A 24,780-nucleotide genomic window follows, 5' to 3' on the forward strand; every position below is an offset into this window, starting at 1 on the left:
AGAAGTGGACAGCTTGCCCAAGTGTATCAAAAGTATAGCTGACAACATGATGAAATCCGTCTACAAAACAGTATTAATTATATTACAAATTGATTTACTACAGTTGAGATTTTTTTCTACTCCAGGAAACTCTAGGTGTTCCACAGACCAATCTAAGAGGGAAGAGAGAGAGGTCTTTGGCCCAAGGCACTCCTGTTTTTGGTTTTGTTTTTGGCTTTACTTCTAACTTAAAGCAGGATTAAATTTGAAGAAATTGTGCTGCGGTTTAAAAAACATTTAAATATCATTGCATTGTACAGCAGATGCGTGTTTTCTGTAGTTTATTTAAATCACTATTTTGTTTTCAGTGTTTTAATTTATGTTAAATTGCTCTGGAAAATTTGACATGCAAAATTAATTACATCTCAACTCTATGTAGGGATTATAATTTCTGAAAACTGTTCAAGTGCCAGGAGAAAAAAAAAATAAAAGCTTAATGTATTCCTTCTTTAGGATTTGTTTGAAAGAAATTATTTACCATTATCTTTTCTTAAATTGTAGACATGTCACTAGGCGAGTAATGCTTCCCAAAACTACTCATTATTTTATGTAAAAGAGGAAAAGTAAATATTTAGGTTGCTCTTATTAATTAATATGTATCACTTTAGGTTTAAAGTGACAGGTAACATTCATGATGTTGTCAACTGACTTTTTTTATTTGTTTGTTTGTTTATTTCAAGGTTTTGGAAACATGTCCGAAGCACTGATGAAATGTTGGAAACCAGTTGAAACACAGTAAAATTCAACCCAATAAAATAGGACTGCTTTTTCTTCATCCACGTTGGGAATTTTCAAGAAGCGAACTATGACAATATATCAATTTTTGCTACTGTTTCTACTCTGGGTATGCCTGCCACATTTCTGTTCGCCAGAGATCACGTTCAGAAGGACTCCTGTGCCCCAGCAAAGACTTTTAGCTGCACATGTACCTAGGAGTGATGGCAAACTTCTGCATCGTCAAAAACGTGGCTGGATGTGGAATCAGTTTTTCTTACTGGAGGAATACACGGGATCTGACTATCAGTATGTGGGCAAGGTAAGTCTGCATTGAAATGGCAAATATTTACGCTCTTTCTTGATGTGTCTCAGGAAAATTTGAAGATTATCAAGACCATCATTCTTATAAAGTTGATTCTCTAAATATCCCTAAAGCAATTTTTGTTTATGCGATACAAACTATAATTTGAAAAACTATGGAGTGAATGAATATAGCGTGATAAAGGTAGGAATTCATTTACTGGAATTATTTCTCCCCAATACCTCATGGATTAAAGAGATACTAAAAATTGCAGCTTTAGGATTTGTAGTTAGAAATCAATGATAGTGAGAAAATTATGTCAATATAGTTGTTTAAAATGACAATGCATATGTATAATATACAGCACATATCGCTGTTGACTTCAGTGAGGAAGAAAAGATATTTAAAAGTTGTTTAATATGCTACAGAATGAGAAAACAAATGGCATTAAAAATATGACCTAGGGCCAAAAATAATTGCTTTTTTATAAGAAAACTTATTCCAGATATGAGTGTTATTTATTTTTATTCAAGTCCCACTATGATACATTTATATAAAGGAAAAATAAATAGGAGCACAAGCAGGTAAAGTAGTTTACTTATTGTGATATGATGTGGGCAGAGACGAGTTTTCATTCTATCCAATTATAATAGATAGTGAAGAAAATTAGTTTTGGTTGAGAATGGACTGAGAAGTGTGACATACAAGTAGCAACGAATGCTTTTATCTACTAGATTGTACTAAATTCCAATTTTCTTTCTTAGCACCATCTGAGTCTAATCGAAGTTAGATAATGTCTTCAGAAAGAATTCGTTTTAGTAGCCAGGGTTATTATTTTTATGGACAATCTATCAAAATACGTCAGAGAAAAAAGAAGTTAAGCACACTAACAAAAGGAAAACAGATATAATCACATGTAAATACCTCACATGTTAACACTGTGAAATTGATAGGTACATTACTGTGTTGGTGACTTTTGCATTAACCTAAACTTTAATAGCTTCAGTCAAATAATTAAAACTATGCTAAAAGTTTTTTTCTTCTAAGGAAAACTATTTTTGAGAGAATACATTTTCATTGATTTTAAAACGCTTTGATATGTTTTTTCATGTTCCAGGTATTTCAGTCCTTTTTAAATGTCTGGCAGTGTGGCCAAGATAACATTAAAGGTTAAATGTCAGATTGACTAGAAGGAGAAGGAAAAGAATCAGCAACCTAAGCAATATTACCAGAAATCTCTTAGGAGCAGACTTGTCACAGGTCTCATCTGATTGGCGGTCTAAGATCAGAGGGTTAAGGTAAATTTCATGGTTGCTGCAATAGGCAACTTTTATATAGGAAACCAACAACATGAAAGTGTAATAATAGAAATCTGGACTGTAGAAACTGTAAAGTAAGCAGTTTCCTTTTGTTCTTCCCAGACGTAGCACTTATTTGGCTTATTTGCATCTGTTTTCTTCATCTTGTCCTTAATGAGGATCTAATAAATGTTGGTAAATTAAATTATCATTACATTATATACTCTCACGTGATAGTCAAGTTACTTCTTATGTATTTTCATTTGTTCTCTCCCAAAAGAATATCAATACCTTGAAATCAAGAACCTTACTTCATATCTCAATTTGTCTCTAGCTCTTAGAGTAGAGCTTAATATTCAGTTGATTGAATTGACTTGAGTTGTATTGAATCAAATTCCCAGAATCATCTGATAGCGCTGGCCTCTTTGGTTGAAAACTAGTCCAGAAAATGACTTCACTATTGGCAATTAAAGCTTCTAAATGCTTAAGATGTATGCATCTTGATATACAACTGAAATTTTATTCTTCCTTGCTATGCTCTATAAAAGCAAACTCTTTAATGAGGACAAAGATGAGGAATTTATGGGATGTGTTCACCCGTTCCTTTCTCTACAATATGTGCTGAACTACTGGATCAACAGAAATTTATTAGATTCTGTAGCTATGAGTTTACTTCTAATGTCCAGAGTGTCTATTTCTTAGCTTGTATTCCAAGTCTCCTCTACTTGTATTATACAATTACCTATTAATTATTTATATATTGCATTAACTACTTATATGATTAAAAACTTTATTGAGGTGTAAACATATGGATTTGTGTATGCCAAAAAGGCAATGTGCAATATAGAATATTTTAATAAACATACATTATAATGAATATAAGTTGAGGCCAAGATACATTTTCTTCGTGAAGTATACAAAATTCAAAATCCTCTAGATATTCTTTCCAACATTGTTTCTAATAAGTTTATTACATAGTCATCTTTTCTGTCAGAAATTTCACTTCCAGTTTTTACTACCTTTAGAGAAGGCTTCTTCTTTAGGCATTGATGCTCAGTGATTCAGTATCTCTAGGTTAGCTTAGGTGTAGTAGTCATACATGTCCTAATTACTCAACATGTGGGAAGATAGTGATAGACTCCCCATTGAGGAGGGTAATATTTTGAGAGCTCAGAATAGGAACAATGGAAAGAATTACACTGGTGGGAATTCTCACTGGTAGAAAGAGTGGACAGCACATGCACGAAGAAGGAGAAAAATTTTAAAACACCAAACAATTAGCCAACCAAATCCTATAAAGAATGGATGGCATTTAATTTTTCAGATGAAAATCCATTACTGCTTAGGGAATTAAAGCAGAGAGAAGCTTAGGAAAAGCACATAACTCTCAGAAGACCTAGGATGTAACTCTGCTTGGGTCACTGTTTTTCTTTCAGTGGTTAAATCAGCTAACATCTCCTGGCCTTCATTTTCTCATCTATGAAATCAAACTGTATGATTATGTCAGTGGTTTGATATATATATTCATTTTATATACTTAATATATATCATATTTTATATACATTCATTTTAATATATGCATTTCCATCTACATTCAGTTTTAATTTAATAATATTTTAAAATATAAATATAAAATATGTGAGTATTTTAAAACTCATTTAGGAAAAAAGAAGAAATAAAGAGAGACAGAAAAAGAGAAAGTCCAGTAGCTAAATTGTCAGTGCCATAACTGTTATTAAGAAATTAAGCCAACCAATAATGAACTCAGTGCATTTCTTTGTTCAGCTCTCAATGACGTAAAAGCATTTTCCTCTAAATCATTCAATCAAATAGATTCTAAGCCAACATATATTCAGTGTAAGTTCTTTTCCTTTTCAGTGAGATAATCACAAAATGGACCTTTAGGCAATTTCCTATACATGATAGAGATAACATGATAGAGATAGAGATGAGAAGGTGTTAACCTTCTCTACCCTTTCTTTACCTTTCATAGCAAGGGGTTTAAAACTTGAACTTCAAGCAATTTTCTTTTAAGCTATGTTGCTTTCATAGCACAACCTTCTATAAACATATTAAAATTTCCCAATTTAATATTTGAGAAACACTGTAATTATAAACTTTTTAAAATTAATGTAATGTCTTTCACATGTAGCTTTTAATCACAGTTTCCCATTGCCTGATTTAGTTGCCCTGGACAGGTCATTTCAAATTTCTAGGCTTCCAAATATTCAAATAAAATAAATAATAACATTAAACTACATATTTCTTGAATTTACTTTTAGGTGTAACAAATATACAGCTCTAAGAGAATTACTAATTTTATTTACTGCACAAACTTTGTAATTTATATAATAATTATTCTCAAGTGGAGAAAAGCATGTTAAAAATAAATTTTTAATCAAAACCAGAGATTGAGAAAAGTCCCCAAACACCAAAAAAATTAATAATATAATTAGGTAACAGTAATCTTGATTCTGAATCAGCCACTAAGATCATTCACTCTGGGAAGTAAAAACATAATATTTTTTTAAATACTTAGGATAACTGTCTATATCTTCTTGATATCATGAAAATAACTGGGTGGAGGAAGGAAGGCTACTGGCATCTAGTTGGCAGAGGCCAGGGATGCTGCAAAAATCCTACAAAGCACAGGACAGACCCCCATAGAATTTTCCAGTCCTAAATGTCAATAGTGCCAAGACTGAGAAACTCTGTCCTACACCTCCTTAGTTTGCCAGAGTCTTTTACATTTTCCTAAACACCTCAGTCTCTATGTTACTTCTTTCTGGGTTCTTGCTTCTGAATCTGCTCTCAATTATCATCATACTTCTTTCCTTCAAAGTTGCCATTAGTATTTACTTTCTACAAGTTGGGTTTCTCTCAAGGTCTCCTCTCCTTCCTGTCCTGTCTAATCCTTAGGGTAGTTTGGCTTCAGCCTCTTGATCATCCTTCTCTGTAGACTTGTGGCCCCACAAACCCACTATGAATGGAGTATTTATTCATTCTCTCAGCAAATATGTAGAAGACCTTCTACTACTCAGATACTACTCTGGTATTAAATATTCACAGGTAAAAATGTAATTTCTCTGCTAATAAAGTATCTGCCTTTAAGAGAAGGAGAAAATAATAATTAAGAGTAACAGGAAGTTATGGGGCTCTTTTTATCTCAGATACAGCACAGGTGCCCAAAGCCAAGAGCAAAAAAGTAGGTGCCAAATATCCCCATGTTCCATCTCTGCAGTACTTGTAAATAAAGTGGAGATAAAAGATTTTTGGGATTTGCATTCCATGAATTAATGCTGTTAAATGTTGAAATTGGAGAGTCAAGCTATATGCTTTTGTTTTTTATTTATCTGTTTATTTCTTTGAAAGGGTTGTTTGATGTGCAATGCCTCATAAAAAAGTGATCATTGGAAATTTCTAGAAGAGAGATCTCCCAGAAACTGAAAAAAAAAATGATCCATGAGAGAATAACCCGGCTTTAAACAGCTACAAAGCCTGAAAATACCAACTGTGCCCACCATGTTAGACCATGTCCCTTTTGCCCTTAAAAATATGGGTATGGTCAGGTCAAACTGGCTACAGCAGGGAAAAGAGTAGTTAGAACTAGGAGAGAGAGAAGATGATGAACTGGCGTCTCCACTGCCATCTTCCTCGGGTGAGCTAGATCTGAACTGAGCACATGGAGAAACGTTGCATTACATGAGAGATCAGGGGGTTGGAAACACTCTTCTGGACGTTTTAATAATGGTAATGGTACTGTTCTTGAGGCTTAAAATTTCCAGGTAACTACTTTTTTAAATCCAAACATGTCAAAAAAGACCTACATAAAAAAGCATTTAGTTGCCCAATACGTATAGACCTGATTTTAGTGGTGGGATGGAGGCAGGAGGGGTGTTGGTATACAGTTATTTTCTATTTGAATCCTATTAATTGCATCTATAAAAGGGATGAAGCATGAAAGAAATACAGTAGGTAATGTTAGGTAGAAAAATTCCTGGAAGAAAATAAATCGGGATGATGTGATAGACATTGGCAGAGCTACTTTGGATTAAATGATTATAGACCTTCCCGATGAGGGGGTATTTGGACTTTTGGATGAATGAAGACATTATTTCTCTGATATGTAAAGACCACAAAATAAGGTGAATCAGAATTACAGGAGTTTGTAAGAACTTTTTATATTAATCCTCAAGCAACAGGTAATAAAGGCATTTTTAAATAGAGGCATGCACTGCAGAATCCTGATAATGTTTTCCAGGTGGACCACCTCTTGGTTTTTAATTCTCAAAATCCATACAATGTTTGTGTCTTTTAATACAATGATATTTTAGCCAGCAGTTATATGGGGAAACTATGCTTATATCCTCAAAACTCACTATAATATTTTAACAAAAAAGTATTTAGGAAGATTTTGAGTTGCATTCCAGATACACTTGGTAGAACTTCAAAACCACCCATAGGTGATTTGAAGATAACAAAGGCTGTCAAAAAGACTGTGCATCAAATATTTCATAAGCACTTAGAGAAGCCACGCTAATTTGCATTAACCTTTATGTGATTAGGTAACACTGGTTTAATCATTTTATATATTAACATTATAGCATGTTATTCATATATGGATAGTTTTCTGTGCTTTAGTTATATTTTAGGAACGTGGTTTTGAATTTTGGATTAATGTGTAAGCATTATATTTGTTCCCATTTAAAGTAATAGGAAATAAGCTCCCTGTTAGCATTTTCAAGCAAATGTCAAATGTCAAATGTCAAATGTTGAAGGTAAAAAAAAACACAAGATAAATGGAATTAAGTATGGGATGCTCATATACAAGTCACAACCACAGTCATCCTTTTATTTATAAGTTCTTACTGGTAGTAGAAAAACATATGTTTACTAAACTCTCCCATGAAGTTATTTACATATCAGGTTATCATATATGAAGATTATTCATGTATATATGTGACAAGTTCATTTGATAGCTTTCATGAAACAAAAAACACACACCCCCTAAACACATTCGCCACACCCCATCACTCATACTATGTGCTAGGGATTTGTGGAAAGTCTGCCATCCCTATCTCCTGTTTTTCCTGTTGAGTTACTAACCCAGAGTCACTGTGACTGTTGTCGTCTTTTCTTTCCCACCACAGCCTTGTCTTTGTACATTTCTCTCTCAAATTCTCCATTTCATTAACCCCCTCACTCAGAAGCTTTTTCATCCCTTTTTCCTGTTTCTTCAGTTTGTCACATAGCATCTTTTAAAATCCACCTCTCTGTGTTTTAGAATATGTTTTAGATAAGCGATACTTAAGGATTTATTTTCAAAAAAATATTATTTCTGTGGCTTTTGGCCAGGGAATTCAAAAAGACTACTAATAGTTGGAAGTAGATAGAAGGACTTTGACAATGATCATAGACTGATAATAATAAAAAACAGAGTCAAAGAAATTTTTCGGTGCCAAATAAATTTTGAAAAACTTTACCTATTATTTGAAAATAATCAAATTCAAATAAAAAATTTAAGTCTACAATTTAACCCATCATTTTTCAAATATAAAGCTTTTAAGAAATGTAATCATCTTGGAATGAAGATTATGTGAAAATTGAGTTGATGACTTCTAGCAAAAATTTGAGAGAACTCTCTGTAGATAAAAATGTATTTAATCTCACATAAACTTGCTCTGCAGAAAATATCTCAATGTAATTTATCAGTAACAAGTACCTATGTAATGGCCATGAAGCATGGGAAATTATTATTATAGTATTATGAAATTTCTACTAAAGCCCTCTCATTTTCTTTCCGGAGACAATATATAATTACGTATTCCATTAAATTTTGTTCCCATTGTACTGAGGAATAGTTTTCTTTTCAGTAAAGAAAATGAAAAAGTAGGATGAATGTTCTTGTGTTTGCTCATCAATGTCTCATACGTGGTATATGTTCATATATTCAAATTCTCAATTGCTTCTTAGGAAAGCATGAATAGAAAAGGAGGGAACACTTTAATAAATGTTCTGAAGTGAAATATTAAATGTTCACATAATATAGTTAAATTTCTACCTTTAGTTTATTAAAAAATATTATTTAATCTAAATATTTGTTGTATTGTTATCATTATTATTACTACTGTTATTATTATTATTGTATTTATAATTGAGTAACTGCATTGCATGGCTCCTGGTACTTGTAACAAAAAGTTAAAATAAAGAAAGTCATATAAGTTTCCAGGGAGATGCACTAAATTTAGAAAAGGAAGTAGTAATTTTGTTGGGATATAATATACAAACCTTTCTCTACTGAGAACTCTCTTCCACAATAGTCAAAGGGCACTTTATGTAAATTTCAGATTTTCTTTTTAGTAAAATTCTTTCACTAACTTCACATTTAAAGCTGTACTTTATGCATTTAAAGATTACATAAACTCTAAAATTTAGATTTTTATATTAAGATGTTAAATCTCAGCCCAGGACTAAAATTATTTTACCACATAGGAAATTTTACTAAATAACACTGTGTACTATTGTAGACATTTTTCTGCAGGAATATTTCCTATTTTGGCTGCTATTTAGCTTAAATTTCATCAGTGAACTTCTCAGTTCAGTATTGTATCTTCCAAATACACCCCAAAAGCTCCAAGACCACTGGGTTTTTCAATTTTTTTGACACAAATTTTATCACTGTTTACAAACCAGCATCAAAGTCTACCAGCAAATCCAGTTTGTACCTGTTCGATTATCCTGAGTCCAGCAGAGCAGAGGGACAGAGTTGTGAATCACGAATGGACCGAGCTTCTGCATCCATGATAGTTGAGCTTCTGAAGGGAGACAATAAAGAGAGAAAGCAAAGATCAAGAACATGACCTTTGATTATAAATCAAATAACGTAGAGGTAGCGAACATCCAAGAGGAGAAGGCGGATGTGGGGAGAAGGGCAGACTGGGGCTATCACAGAGGGCAAAGGAGAAAAAACAACAAAGAATACAAGACTCATCTTGTTCAGTGATGCAGACTCATCAAGGAGAGAGGTGGGGCGATTTAGAGGTCAGTGTGGGCCAAAGAGAGAGTTATTGCATAATCTGAGGCAAAGGGGAGTCAGATGGCTTTGCATTAGCCTAGAAGGTGGCTACACAGTAATTTCTAGTAGGCAGATTATCAATAAGTTAAAATAAGTGAAGAGTGAGAGATACTTGGAAACGATGAAGAGCTGGGGAGAGGATATTATGATATGGACAGAAAGAGAGGATGTGAATGTGTACAACAGGTGAGCTCGCTCTCCTTCTTAAGAGTTAGAAGTGAAAATGTATTAAACTGATGGCCAGCATCCTACATAATTGCTAAACAAAAAAAGTACTTTCTTTTAAAACACCAGCAGGAGTAAACTCCACCCCACAGAAAAAAACAAACCACCTTTCTCGTCACTAATATTTAACACACTTCTGGAAGCAAAATAGCCATGTAAATAATATTACATACAGTTTTATGTGAGAATTAACTGAGATAATATGTAATATTCTGAAGTATCCTAACATAGCCTGATAATGGTACCTCTAAAATTTATTTTATTTGTTATTACTTAATATTCCAACAACCTCATAGAGTAGTTTTTATTATTGTCTCTCATTTAAAAGTAAGGACAACATCCTTATGTTCTAAATACGTTGTCTAAGGGCCTCGATCGAGTAATTTGAAGAGGTTGGATTCTGACCCAGAAAGAATGACTCCAGAGTAAATGCTGACATTGCACCCCACTGCAGCATTATTAATAACATTGTTAGGGCCGGCCCGGTGGCGCAGCTGTTAAGTTTGCACGTTCAGCTTCTCAGCAGCCTGTGTTCACCGGTTCGGCTCCCAGGTGCAGACATGGCACCGCTTGGCAAAAACCATGCTGTGGTAGGCATCCCACATATAAAGTGGAGGAGGATGGGCATCGATGTTGGCTCAGGGCCAGTCTTCCTCAGCAAAAAGAGGAGGATTGGCAGTAGTTAGCTCAGGGCTAATCTTCCTCAAAAAAAATAATAATAATATTGTTATTAATATTATATGTGTTACCTCTCCAAAACAAGTATACTCTTGTTTAAGCAGTACAATAATGAATGTGTTGGTGGCTTGCTTTCTGAATGGTAGCAGTTCAAAATTAAAATTGCACAGGTCACGGATATTTCTGCTATTTTATACAGAAGTCAAATTTACTTTTGTGCTTGTGTGTTTATTATTTAATTTATATATGGATTGTTAATGCATGCACTTTGTATAAACTTTAGAAGGCAAAATAGAGTATATAGTTAAAACTAAGACTCTCACCAGGATCCTCAGGCATCCGTAATTCTCTTTGTAAGAAACAACCATGTTTACCAATTTTGGGGGTGTTTTGGGTATATGTTCCAAAAAACATTCTAGAAGTATGTAAACTCATATGCATGATTTTATTTTTACATAACAGGTGCTGTACTTCCAATGTCATATAGTGTGGGGTTTTTTTACTTGCGAATGTAGCTTGAGGCCTCATTCCATTTCAGTACATAAAGATATGGTCTTTTTTTTTGTAAATTTTATTGGCTGCATAGTACTTTTCCAGTGGATGTATCATAATTTGTTTTACCATTTTCGTTTTAAAGCGTATTTAGTTATTTTTAAAAAATTATTTAGTCATGTAATAATATGATGTATTTCACACAGTGCTGGTATATCTTTAGGAATATGTCTAGAAGTGGAAATGTGGAAGCAAAGTCTTGAGAAATTTTAAATTTTCGTATGTATTGCTGAATTGCTCTCCACTGATATTGTTTCCATTTATCGTACCAACCGTAATGTGTGAAAGTAGCTATTTCCCCACAATTGTATCTAATCTCTGTATTATCATTACTTAAAAAATTTTCCAATCTTGTGAATGAAACATTTTTCTCTTATTTTAAGCAAGGATGAGCATTTCTCCGTGTTTAAAGCATTTTCCATTTCTTTAAATGAGTGCTTATATCCTTTATTAATTTTTCTACTGGCAAGATACTCTTTCTTTTGGTCCATAATTTTTCCATATTAATTGTCCTTTAATTCTTTGTTTTTTGATTTTCAAATATAATACATACTGAAAGATGAATAAAATGCATATATACACTTTAATGAATAAATATAAATCAAGTGGGGCGACCACAAGCTGGATCAAGAAATGGAAAATTGCTAGTCCTAAGAAACACTCCCTGTGGGTCTTTTAGAAACTCACCATTTCTCCTTTCTAGAGGTGACAAGAAGCTTCCTTTTGAGTTAATAATGTCTTGCTTGTCTTTATAGTTTGAACCTTTATGTAGCCATTCCTAAACACGTACTAGAGTTTTAAATGTTTCTGAAATTGAGTGTAATCATAGTTCATATGTTCTCTGTGTGTTTCTTCTTTCACTCAAATATGTTTATGAAATTAAACCATATTATTGTGCAGAGGATGCCTTCATAAGAATATGTTCGGATTTAGTTACACACTATCAATAGTGGATACATGGTGTTGCCCTTTCCCCTAGCTTTGCTTATTGCTAACAATGCTGCTATGAACCTATCTGTACACGCATCCTGACACTTATGTACATTGAATAACTTTAGAGTCTATATAAGTAGGAGTAAAATTTCTAATCTGTAGTGTGTGCCTAGCTTCAGTTTTTCCATGTATTGCCATATTAGTTTCCCAAGTTTAAACCAATACATACTCCCACTGGCAGTATGTGAGAGTTCCTGTTATTCTGTGTCGAAACTGAAGCTTGTTATTTTTAGAATATTTTTCAAATCTGGTGGTTTAATTTGCATTTCCCTAAATAACAAGAAGCTTTCTTTGTGAAGAAAGTTTTTAAGTGTTATACCAATCGTTTCTTCAGATCTTTTGTTCTTTTCTTCTTGATTGCTTCATTCCCAAATCCATAATAGGTGTGGAGGACCTATTATTTTCCAAACACTCTCAAGGTCACTGGGTCACATCACTGAATAAAAGACAACACATCCTGGGTCATGAAGCCCACAATTTTAGTGGGAAATTGAAAGCAAACGTAATAAATATATTACTCTGATCCCATGTTAGAAGATGAAGAGAGCCATCAGAAATGAAGAGGTAAAGCGAGGTGAGGAATATGGGGGGGTGGGACGCAGCAGGTGGTGATGGTTGATGACTCCTCACTGAGAAGGTGATACTTGAGCAAAGGGTTGTAAGGAAGTTAAAGAAGTAACTAAGCAGCTATCAATGGAATACGTTTTGCATGAGGAAGTTACTGCAAACACTGTAAACCTGGTGGTTCCTTGTGAATATTCAATGAAGGGCAAGGAGGTGAGTGTGGGTGGGGCAAAGGAAACAAGAAGCAGGTGGTAGAAGGGGAAGACAGAAAGATAATGGGATACCCAGATCCTACAGAGCATGGTGATGGAATAAGGGCCCCAAAGACATCCACATCCTAATTCTCAGAAGTCGTGAACATGTTATTTTAAATAGCAAAATAAGACTATGCACCTGTAATTAAATCAAGGATCTTGAGATGGGGGTATTATCCTGGATCATCCAGGTGATCCCAATGTAATCACATGGGTCCCTATAGGAGAGAGGCAAGAGGGTCAAGGTCAGAAGAAAAGAGATGTGACAACAGAACCAGAGGTTAGGGTAATGAGCTTTGCAAATGGAGTAAGGGGCCACAAGCCAAGGAGTGCAGACAGCCTCTAGAAGCTGGAAACTGCAAGGAAACGTCTCCTCTGAAGCCTCCAGAAGGAATGGAGGCCTGCTAACACCTTGGTTTTAGACTTATGACCTCCAGAACTATAGGAGAATAAATATGTGTTGTTTCAAGCCACTAGGTTTGTGGTAATTTCTCACAGCAGCAATAGGGAACTAGTACATAGGACTTTGTAAGTATTCCGACTTTTACTCTGAGTGAAATGTGAAGATATTGTAGAATTGGTGGCAAAACACTGACATTGTATGACTTAGGTTTTAAACATATCCTTCTGGCTTTAAAGTTGATACAATGGAAATTTCTCTAGTGTTATATATGGAGTGTTAAGGAGTGTTGTTATGGATGACTCAGAAAAAAAATTGGCCTGAGTGACTGGAAAGATGGATTTGCTTTTATTTGGAGTGCTAGAGCATTAGGAGTAAGAAATAGAGTTCATCTTTGGGTGTGTTAAGATAATGGAGTTTTAGGGGCTGGTCCCATGGTCAAGTGCTTAAAGTTCTGTCTGCTCTGCTTCAGCAGCCCGGGTTTACAGGTTCAGATCCTCGGCACAGACCTACACCAGTCCTCAAGCCATGCTTTAGTGGTGACCCATATACAAAATAGAGGAAGATTGGCACAGATGTTAGCTCGGGGTGAATCTTCCCCAGCAAAAAAAAAAAAAAAAAAAGGTAATGGAATTTTGAGATTATGCAAGTTCAGGAAGAGTTCTAAGCTGAGACCTCTTAGGAGTTATCAGCATGTAGTAGGTATTTAAAGTCATGGGACTGTATGGTATCAAGAAAGTGAGTATAGCGAGAGAGGAGGAAATAGGCTGTTTTCAGGGACAAACCCAATTAAGACGTGTGTGTGAGGTGGGGGAGGATGTGGGAGAAAAGAAGAAAAATCAACAGATAAAATTGAAAATGAGTGTTCCTTGAGCTGTAGGCAGTACTAAGAGTCTAGGGTGATTCAGAAGACAGGTGAAGAACGTGTTTGGAGGAGTGTGTTAACTGCGTCAAGAGCTGCTGCTAAGTCAAGTACATGAGAGTTTTGAATTAGCTATTGATTTCAGTTTTGTGGTGATTACAGGTGAACTTGATGTTTATGGTTTCAGTGATAAGGTGGGTCCAGAATTCTTACTGCAGTGGATTTAAAAGGGAATGGAGAGAGAAAAATTGGAGAAAGTGTGCGCAGGCAACTTTAGAGTCTTGCTGCTGAGAAGCACTTTATGCCGCAGTATCTGGCAGGAGAGAGTGTTAGTGGGATCAAAGAAAAAATCATTTTTTTAGTTGTCTTTCTGTATTGATAAAAACTCCAATACAATATTGAATAGATGATTGTGAGAGGAGCATCTTTATTTTGTTTTTGATTTAAAAAAATTCAACATTTTACTATTAATTGTGAAGTTTCTTGAGGTTGTTTTTAAAGATATTTTTGTCATACTAAAGAATTGCCTTTTAATTCTAATGTGCTGTGTTTTTAAATCATAAATGAGTATGAAATGTTATCAAATGAATTTATGCATCTATTGAGCTGTTTTCCCATTAATATGTTAATCTGAGGGATTAACTTAAATGATTTTTCTCATTTGAGCTAAACTTGCAGATCTGAAGTCCACATTGGTAATGATATAATTGCTTTATATTATTGTATTCCATTTGCTCTTATTTTGTTTAGAATTCTACTTTTATAAAATCATTGATTTTTATCCAAGATATCACCATATAAAATGTATTTTCTTTAAAGACTGTTCCTATTGTATTTAGGCATCAAAGTTATGATAGCCACATAAAATGAAACAGGAAGTATTACCACTTTTTCCGTTAACTTAAATAATTTGTATGATTGAATTTTTTTATATTTTATTTTATTTATTTATTTATTTTTGAGAAAGATTAGTCCTGAGCTACCATCTGCTGCCAATCCTTCTCTTTTTGTTGAGAAAGACTGTCCCGGAGCTAACATCCATGCCTATCTTCCTCTACTTTATATGTGGGACGCCTACCACAGCATGGCTTCCCAAGAGGTACCATGTCCGCACCCGCAATCCAAACCGGTGAACCCTGGGCCGCCAAAGTGGAATGTGCGAACTTAATGCTGCGCCACCGGGCGGACCCCTGTGTGATTGAATTTTTGCTTTCACAAATGTTGGCTAGAATTCACTAAAAATTCCCTTTGGTACTATAGTTTTATTGTAGGGAAATCTGGGCTATTGACCTATTTTTTTTAATGGTCATGGGACTACTCAGGTTCTCTATCCTTCTTAGTTTTTGTAAATTGCATTTTTGGTGTGTATTAAATATTTTTGAAAGAAACAAAACAATAATGCAGAAAAGAGTCCCAAAGAGACTTTTAAAAATACACTATTTTTGAATCACTTTAATTTTACAAAAGAGTTGCAAAAGTACAGAGTTCCTGTTCACCCCACACCCAGTTTCCCCTGTTGTTAACATTTTAAATTATTGTAGGGCATTTGCCACAAGTAGTGAACAGCGGGAACAGATTATTTTTTGACTGCATTCCATAGTTTATCAGGATTTCGTTATATCTCCCTTAAGGACCTTTTTCTCTTTCAGGATCCCTCCAGGAGACCACACTGCATTTAGCTGTCATGTATTTTTAGTCTCCTCCGGGCTGTGCGAGTTTCTCAGATTTCCTTTGTTTTGATGACTTTGACATTTTCGATGTGTACTAATCAGGTATTTTGTAGAATGTCTGTCAATTTGTATTTTCCTGATATTTTTCTCATGGATATACTGTGGTTGTGAGCTCTGGGGAGGAAGACCACAGAGGTGAAGTGCCATTCTTAACATCATGTCAGGCTTTAAATATCACTAATTACTGATGATGTTAATGTTGATTTGATACTGGCTAAGGTCTCCGCTGTAACATCACTTTCAATACTGTTCTCTTTGGGAACTAGTCACTAAGCATAGCCCACACTTAAGGGACAGGCAATTATGTTCCAAATCCATGAGGTGTAGCATGTACAAATATTTGAAATTTTTCTCTGTGGGCGATTTGTCTCTTCTCTCCTGTTTATTTATTTAATAATTTATTTATATTCATATAAACATATGGATATTTGTTTTTCTGGGTTACTCTCTATTACTGCTTGATTTAATTTGTTGCTCAAATTGATCCAGATTTGACGTAGGGAACTCTTTCAGATTAGCTCCTGTGTTCTTTTGACACACTTCGCCATTTTGTCTTTTAGGCACTTTCTTATTTTCTAGCACTATACAATGTCCCAGATTCATCTTATATATTTCCTGCCTCAGCACTAAAACAAGGTCTTCGAAGAGGATATTTTTTAAAATAGAAAGGTGTTGAGGAGATTTAACCTTCTAGAGTTTAAATCAAATTATATTATAATCCTAAGAAGCACTTGGCTCTGACAACAAAAAGAAAAGAAAATCCAATATGCTAAGAGAAATTCTAAAAGATGATGTAAATTTTTATGAAATTTAAGTGTAATACACATCAGGAGCAACTCAGTAATAGAAAAGTCATCCTCACTTCCATTGCTGTTGGAGATACTGAATAACAACATAGGAAATTTAAATTCAAATTATAGCTGATTATAACAGAAGAAATACAGATAACAGGTCATCACAAAAAAGTAAAAATTGTCGTTAGAAATGAGAGAAATAAATCTGTTAAAAATAATCGAAGTTGTAAGAATGTTATTGGCAGATTAAAGAGAAACAGGTACACATGAATGATGGCTCTATAATTTGATTCAAATTATCAGGAATCAATATTTCAGACAATATGTAACAAACTATAAATGTTTATATCTTCAATTGGGTAATTCCAGTTTGCACAATTAAGAAATTATTAATCCCAAAGAGACAAAAATGTTTAAGGAGATACACCTTATGAAACAGCAAATGGAAACCTATCCAAACTCACAAGAACAGGATAATTACTGAGCCATTAAGATATCTTAACACCATTTAAAACTAGCAGGGGTCTTAACACACATACAGACTATATTAAAAATGTGACTGGGAGAGAATATTTTCATTACTGGAAAGAATATTACAAAATAGAAAGCATGCGCTATTTATAATAAAATGAATATATACGTCTGCTCACTCACATCATTTATTCAGCTATCCAATAAATACCCATCTCTTTGAGCACCTACAATGTTTTGGATGCTGAGGATACAGTGTGACAAGTCAGATATAGTTCCAGCCTTTGTGAAACTTTTATTTGACAAAACCTCAAACCATTTTACAGCAATATAATAAAGTCAAATGTTCATTAACTTAATTTTTAGGCAAAATATCTCAATTCATAGAAAGATGAAAACAATAGAGTGTTCTAAAATTTCCGACTGAGGATGCAGGATATCCTGAAGGCGAAGTTAACCTCTTTGTCTCAGATCAGTTTGAATGACTGAAAACTTTACCTGAAAATACTCTTTTTTTACAGTTACTTTCCATCCTGGTGGAAGGACTTTCTTGGTAAAACGTCAACGTAATTGACTTCATTTGTAAATAATACATTGAGGTATTTAGATTATTGACACTTAATATGATTATTGATATGTTTAGGTTTGAATCTATCATCTTGCTATTTGCTTTCTATTTGTACCATCTGATTTTGTTGCCTTCTTTCCTGTTTTCTACCTTCTTTTGAACAAAGTCAATTTTTTTTATTGTCTCATGTTACTTTTTGTCTCTGCTTGTTTGTAACTCTTCATTTGGTATCTTAGTGCGGGAGTTGGTAAACTATGGCTAATGGGCTCAATCCACATGGCAACCTCTTAGCTCATGATCTAAAAATAATTTGTACGTGTTTTTAAGGGTGAGTTTTTTTTTTTTAAAAAAGAAAGGAAAAGAGGAGGACTTTGGTGTAAAGACGCTGGCCCTCAGAGTCTAAAGTTTTTACCATCTGCCCTTTTACACACAAACACAAAAGTTTGCTGACCCTGTCTTAGTGATTTCTTTAGAAATAAAGTGTACAAAACCCTCTTTTTGCCTGGTAGTGTGGTACTGTGTCTGTGCATGCTGGAACCATGCAACGTGATCGCAATAATCATTTACAAAATGCTCTATTATCTTAAAATTTCTTTTTTGTCAAAGTTTCAGAACCCTTCTATTTGATATAAATTTATTGGAAATGAATAAAATAGAAAACTAATATTATTGAGTGTGCTATAATCTAAAAGATTATAAACATTGAGAATTAAATTGTTTTATTTCTTTATAAAGAAAGATGAGTAGTTTGAATAACGCTTGCATTCTTCTCACCATATACGTGATACGGAGTGAGCATCGTTTTTTATGCCGTGGCAAATTCTCACACTGCTTTCTAAGTGTTGTTGTGAAATATGTTGAAGATTCCCTTTCGTCTATAAGGTTACCTGGATGCTGGGTCGTAAAAGTACCACAGTGTGCATTCTCACTCTTCATCTACAATATGAATTATTGATTCATTGTCTTGTATGTTCTTTCTTTCTTTAGATTTACCCACATCTTTTGCATTCTCTTCACTCTGTTTCTTCTTACATCTCAAACATTCAGTTAGGAATCACTTGCCTTTATTATGCAACAAGTATATTTATTAGTATATATGATGGTGATCGTATCTTCAGCTTTCTTTATGAAGATATTTTGGCCTTGTGTTAAAAAGTTAGTTTTTGTGGGTATAGAATTTAGGAATGGCAACCACTGGAGGTAACATTTCTCTGTCTCCTGGATTATTAAAGGCTTGTTGCTTTTGAGAAATCAGCTGACAATCTGCCTCTCTTTTGGAAATAAATAGCCTATTTTTGCCTGATTGGTTTCAAGCTTTTATCTTGGAAGTCTCTGGTTTGCTTACATATTTTTAATCTGGCTCAAAATATTGGTGAGGGCTAGCCTGTGGTCATAGCTCCTCACGGTCAGTTGTTTTTCTTTACCTTTAGTTACATATGCATTTTCTTTCCTTTATTCCTCTAGCTCTACTTATGGGAAGGTGATTTTCTCTCCTTCTGTAGCATGAGCATCAGGTTTTAAGTGTTAAATCTTTGCATGTTGAGTCTATATCTTTGGCCTTAAATTGTGTACCTGTTATCCAAGGAGGGCAACAAAGCTGAAAAGCAAGTTTTACCTTATAAACATATTCTCATAGAAAAAGTAGCCTTGTGCAATGTTCTACAGGTTTTTACTTTCCATTAGATTTTGTTCTAGCATCTTGTCTTGTCTTTATTACTTTCATGAAACTCTTGTTTATATTCTTTCCAGCGTTTTAAATTGTTTCCAACGTAAGTTTTTCTGAACAACTTCTCTACTGTATCTGAAAATGAAACTCTGAGAATTTTATTGAGTTACAAATATATTCTCACCAGTATATATTGTATTTAGCCATTTGAATATGTATTCCTAAACAGATAATTTGATTATTTTTATGAAATTAAATTTTTTATTTGTTTTTGTCTTCTAAGATTTTCCCCCTGATTCTATTCTTGGAAACTTCTTTCATTCTTTTTTTTCCCTCTCAAAATCTTTTTATTCCTCACCCAAAAGATTTAGTGTTGATTTCTCTCAAATAAAGGCATTCCCTTTATTTGAAAGAGCAGCATCAAAATCAGGAAGTTAACGTTGATGCATTGTAAACATCTACCTCAGGCCCCATTCAAATTTTGTGAGTTGTCCCAATAACATCCTTTACAGCAAAATGATGCAGCTCTCAATCATGCATCACATTTAGTTGTCATGCCTCTTTGGTTTCCTTCTCTCTTCTGATAGAACTCTCAGTCTTAGTTTGATTTCATGACCTTGACACTTTGGAAGATGACAGGCCAGTTATTTTGTAGAATGTCCTTCAGTTTGTGCTTGTCTAATGTTTTCTCATGATTAGATTTAGGTTATGCATCTTTGGCAGGAAATCACAGAAGTGATGCTATTTCTCTCATTGCATGTTATCAGGTGGTGCAAGATTTCAATTTGTCCCATTATTGGTAAGAACTATGATGATTGGATTAAAATGGCATCTCCACTGTAGAGTTACTCTTGTTACTTATTCCCTTTTTTGTATATTATTTTAATTTATTTTTAAGACTATCTTTAAGAGCAATTTTAGATTCACAGCAAAACTGAAGAGAGGAACACATATTTCTGATACACCCCTTCCTCCATACATGCATGGCCTCCCCGTTATCAACTACAGTGGTGAGCCTACATTGACACATCAGAATCACCCAAAGTCCATACCTTACCTTACAGTTCACTTTTGATATTGTACCTATTGTGGATTTGGACAATAATAATGCTAAGTATCCATCATTATGGAATCATAGGGCCTATTTCACTGCCCTAAAAATCCGCTGTGTTCCCCCTATTCATTCTTCCTCATCCCCTAACCCTGGTAATCAATGATCTTTCCACTGTCTCCATAGTTTTGTCTTTTCCAGAATGTTACATAGTTGGAATAATACACTACGTAGCTTTTTCAGCTTGGCTTCTTTCATTTAGTAGTGTGCATTTAAGGTTTCTCCATGCCTTTTCATAACTTTATAGCTCATTTCTTTTTAGCACTGAATAATATTCCATCATCTGGGTGTACCACAGTTTATGTACCCATTCACCAGTGGAAAAACATCTAGGTTATTTCCAAGTTTTCCAACTATAAGTAAAGCTGCTATAAACATTTGTGTGTAGGCTCTTGTGTGGATATAAGTTTTCAACTCCTTTGGGAAGATATCAAGGAAGATAATTGCTGGATTATCACAAGAAGAGTCTGTTTAATTTTGTGAGAAACCACCAACTTGTCTTCCAAAGTTGCTAACATTTTGTGTTCCCACCAGCAATGTGTGAGGGATCTTGTTGTTTCACATTTTTGCCAAAGTTGGATGTTGTCAATGTTCCAGATTCTGGCCATTCTGTTGGAAGCATAGTGCTATCTCATTGTAGTTTTAATTTTCATTTCCCTGATGACATATGATGTGAAGAATCTTTTCATATGCTTATTTGCCATCTGTTTATTTTCTTTGGGGAGGTTAATATTTATGTCTTTGGCCTATTTTTTATTTAGGTTCTTTTTTTGTTTTGTTTTTTAAAGATTGGCACCTGAGCTAACATCTGTTGCCAATCTTTTTCTTTCTTTTCCCTCATATTCTCCCCAAAGCCCCCCAGTATATAATTATATATTCTAGTTGTGAGTGCCTCTGGTTGTGCTATGTGGGACGCCACCTCATCATGGCCTGATGAGTGGTTCCATGTCCACGACCAGGATTGGAACCAGCGAAACCCCAGGCCACCAAAGTGGAACATGTGAACTTAACCATTCAGCTGCTGGGCCAGCCCCAGGTTGTTTGGTTTTTATTGTTAAGTTTTCAGAGTTCTTTGTATATTTTGGATACCTGAGCTTGATTATCAGATGAGTCTTTTGCAAATATTTTCTTCCAGTCTATTATCTCTCTTCTCATTCTCTTGATGTTATCTTTCATGGAATGGAAGTTTTTAATTTTAATGAAGTCCAGCTTATCTATTCTTTCTTTCATGGGTCATTCCTTGGATGTTCTATCTAAAAAAGTCATCAGCATGTCTAATATCACCTTGATTTTTCTCCTATGTTATTTCTAGCAGTTTTATAGTTTAGTGTTTTTAGGTCTGTGATCCATTTTGAGTTAATTTTTGTGAAGGGTGTAAGAAGTGTGTCTAGATATATATATATATATTTTTTGCATGTGGATGTCCAGTTGTTCCAGCACTGTTCATTGAAAAGAGTACCTTTGTTCCAATGCATTTCCTTTGCTCCTTTGTCAATGATCAGTTGGCTATATTAATGTAGGTCTATTTGTGGGCTCTCTATTCTGTTCCATTGATCTATTTATCTATTCTTTTATCAATTCCAGCTTGTCTGGATTATGGTAGCTTTATAAGTCTTGAAGTTGTTAGTGTCAGTCCTCCAACTTCATTCTTTTCCTTCAATTATCTTGGCTGTCCTAGCTCTTTTGTCCCTCCATATCAACATTAGAATCAGTTTGTCAATATCCACAAAAATGATAAGATTTTTGTTAAGATTGCATTGAATCTATAGATCAAGTTGGGAATAACTGACATAGAAAATATTGAGTCTTCCTTTCCATGAACATGGAATTTCTCTCCATTTATTTAGGTCTTTGATTTCGTTCTTCAGGGTTTTGTAGTTTTCCTCATGTAGATCTTGTACATATTGTGCTATATTTATACCAAAGTTTTTCATTTTGGGGGGTCCTAATGCAATGGTATTGTGTTTTTAATTTCAGATTCCACTTGTTCATTGCTGGTATATAGGAAAATGATTTACTTTTGTATATTAATCTTGTATCCTGCAACCTTGCTATAATGACTTATTAGTCCAAGAATGCTTTGGTAGATTCTTTTGGATTTTCCACACAGACAATCATGTCATCTGTGAACAAAGGCTATTTTATTTCTTCCTTCCCAATTTGTATATGTTCTCTTTTTCTTGCCTGATTGCTTAAGCTAGAACTTCGAGTGTGATGTTCAAACACAGTGATGAGAAGGGTCAGTCTTGCATTATACCTGATCCTAATGGGAAAGCTTTGAGTTTCTCACCATTAAGTATGATGTTAATTGTAGGTTGTTTGTAGACATTCTTTGTCAGGTTGAGGAAGTTCCCCTCTTTTTTGTGTGCTGAGAGTTCTTAATATGAATAGGTATTGGATTTTGTCAAATGTTTTTCTGTATCTATTGATATGATCACATGATTTTTCTTTTTTAGCCTGTTATCTCTAAATCTTCTTGACTCTAGTTTCTTATTCATTTTGCTCACTCTTCTTGGTCTAGTCTTCTCTTTTATTTATTATGTTTATAGCAAGTTCTACTTTTTTGTTGTTTCCAATGTTACTTCATTTTTGTTTTGTTTTACTCTTCTCATTTTTTCCTGAATTCTGTCTGTTTGTATTTTAACCCCCGTCTGTGTTATTAGAATATCTTCTATCAGCTCTTTTGTCAATGCTTGGGCTCTTATGTAGAAACACATTTTCTTGATACTTTTTTTAACAATTCATGCCAATTATCCTGAATGTCTTGCTTATTATTTCTATGTGTTCTTAAAAAAATGTACTACATAAATCAGTACCTGTATAGTATTTTGAAATTTCATATAAATTATAGTATATGATAAGAAAAAAATTAATACCTGTGTCATCATAATTTTCTGATGGCCTTTTTTGTATATGTATTTTGGTTCTGTTCTTTTGTTCCTTTTTTTCTTATTCTAGTATAATTATAGACATTCTGAGCTGTTTCCTTTTTCTTCATCATTGAACGCACTATTGTCGTGGACTAGTTATTTATAGGTAACATGTGAAGCAAAGGATAGAGTGAAGGACAGGAATTCTCTGTATATGTGAATTTGCTGTGAGCTATATATGAATGTGGTATGAATAAGTGGCAAGATTTTTGTTTGTTTTATTTATTTCTTTGCAGCCAACTCAAATTGGTGGCTCTAGAAGTTCAAAATGTAGATTTCTCTCCTCTCCGTCTCGTACTAATATAGCTTCCTGCAAATATGACTCTTCTGTTTGATTCATTTTACCCTGACGTATGTGTGTCAAAACTGATCCCCTTGCTCCTGCCATCAACCCACATAACCATTCATTTTTTTCTAAATAAGAGGGTGTTGATTTTTTCTTGCCATGTGATATCAAATATTTTGTGAAATTGAACTCTGCCAATGTTTTCTTAGATCTCCAGCTCCACGTATCCTCCCTTAGTGTCTTTTTTCCTGACATTTTAAAATTCACTGCATATGGATAACCTTAGGATATCATTTGATTTCTTCAAAGATGGGGCTGCTGTTATTCTTCCTGGGATCTCTTAAATTCCTTTAGGTGTTTTAAAGAAGAGAAAGAGGCAAACCTTCTCTCTATTTTGCTATTTCAAACTGGAAGATGTAAGGCAGTTCAAAAGGGTTGCCTTTATTCCTCTAGCTCTGCCACTGGGGTTTCTTGGGTCCTTTTGAGCTCCAAATTAATTTTGATTTCTGGCCCAGCCAGAATTCTGGGATAATACTGACATCTCTGTAGCTATCCAGACAAGTAATTTTGTTTTTTTTTTGCTTTTTGTTTGTCCTGAAGACTGGTTTCATAAAAGTATCATGGATTTTTGCACCACAGAAGTTTATGTAAATTTGAGTCCACCCTTTCCTGAATTTATGATTTGCATTAGTGTCTTCATTTTTGAACTAGATGTAGTGTAAATGAAAGTTCGGCCTCTGAACCCAGTGCCAATCCAAAGAAGGAGAGGAGAGTCTTGGGTAAAAAGGAAGAAAAACACCTTTACTTTCTTTGCCAGGCGGAGGGGAGCAAAGCAACAGCTAGTGCCTTAAGAAGTGGATAAGGGTTTTTAAAAGTTTGTGAGGAATGTGGCTGCTTGTAGGGAAGGGGAAATAGTAAGATAGGCAAATGGCAAGTGGGCATCCCTGGTTGTCTGCTTTTGTTATGGATGGTGGATTCTGGCACCAGGAAGCCGAGGAGTTGAGGTCCGAGAAGCCTCAGCTTTCTGATATTCTCTGGACATCACTTTCCCTGTAATAGACTTCAAGGACTCGTGATTAGCTAAAACCTGAATGTGAGCCCGGCCACCTGGGCTTTAACAATTTGTAATGTCTGTTTGCTTGTAAAGCTCAGGGAGTCAAAGGTTAAAGAAACAGATATTTACATATGAGTGGAGCTAAAGACACAGGGATGAGGTATGGGTGCTTTTGGTTTTAACCCCATATTTGCTGGGTTTAGGGTAGGGGA

The 24,780-nt window shown here is 34.4% G+C and overlaps 1 protein-coding gene across 1 annotated transcript in view; it reads left to right on the forward strand.

Annotated features, from left to right (window-relative positions):
- Positions 1–844: 844 nt before the first annotated feature.
- LOC124245028 (cadherin-10) overlaps positions 845–24,780 on the forward strand; it is a 112,084-nt gene continuing 88,148 nt past the window's right edge. Inside the window, exon 1 of the mRNA XM_046672145.1 lies at positions 845–1,075. Coding sequence (XP_046528101.1) covers positions 845–1,075 — 231 coding nt within the window. The remainder of the gene's footprint in view (positions 1,076–24,780) is intronic.

Source organism: Equus quagga, chromosome 9 (genome assembly GCF_021613505.1).
Source record: "Equus quagga isolate Etosha38 chromosome 9, UCLA_HA_Equagga_1.0, whole genome shotgun sequence".
NCBI classification, from domain to species: Eukaryota; Metazoa; Chordata; class Mammalia; order Perissodactyla; family Equidae; genus Equus; species Equus quagga.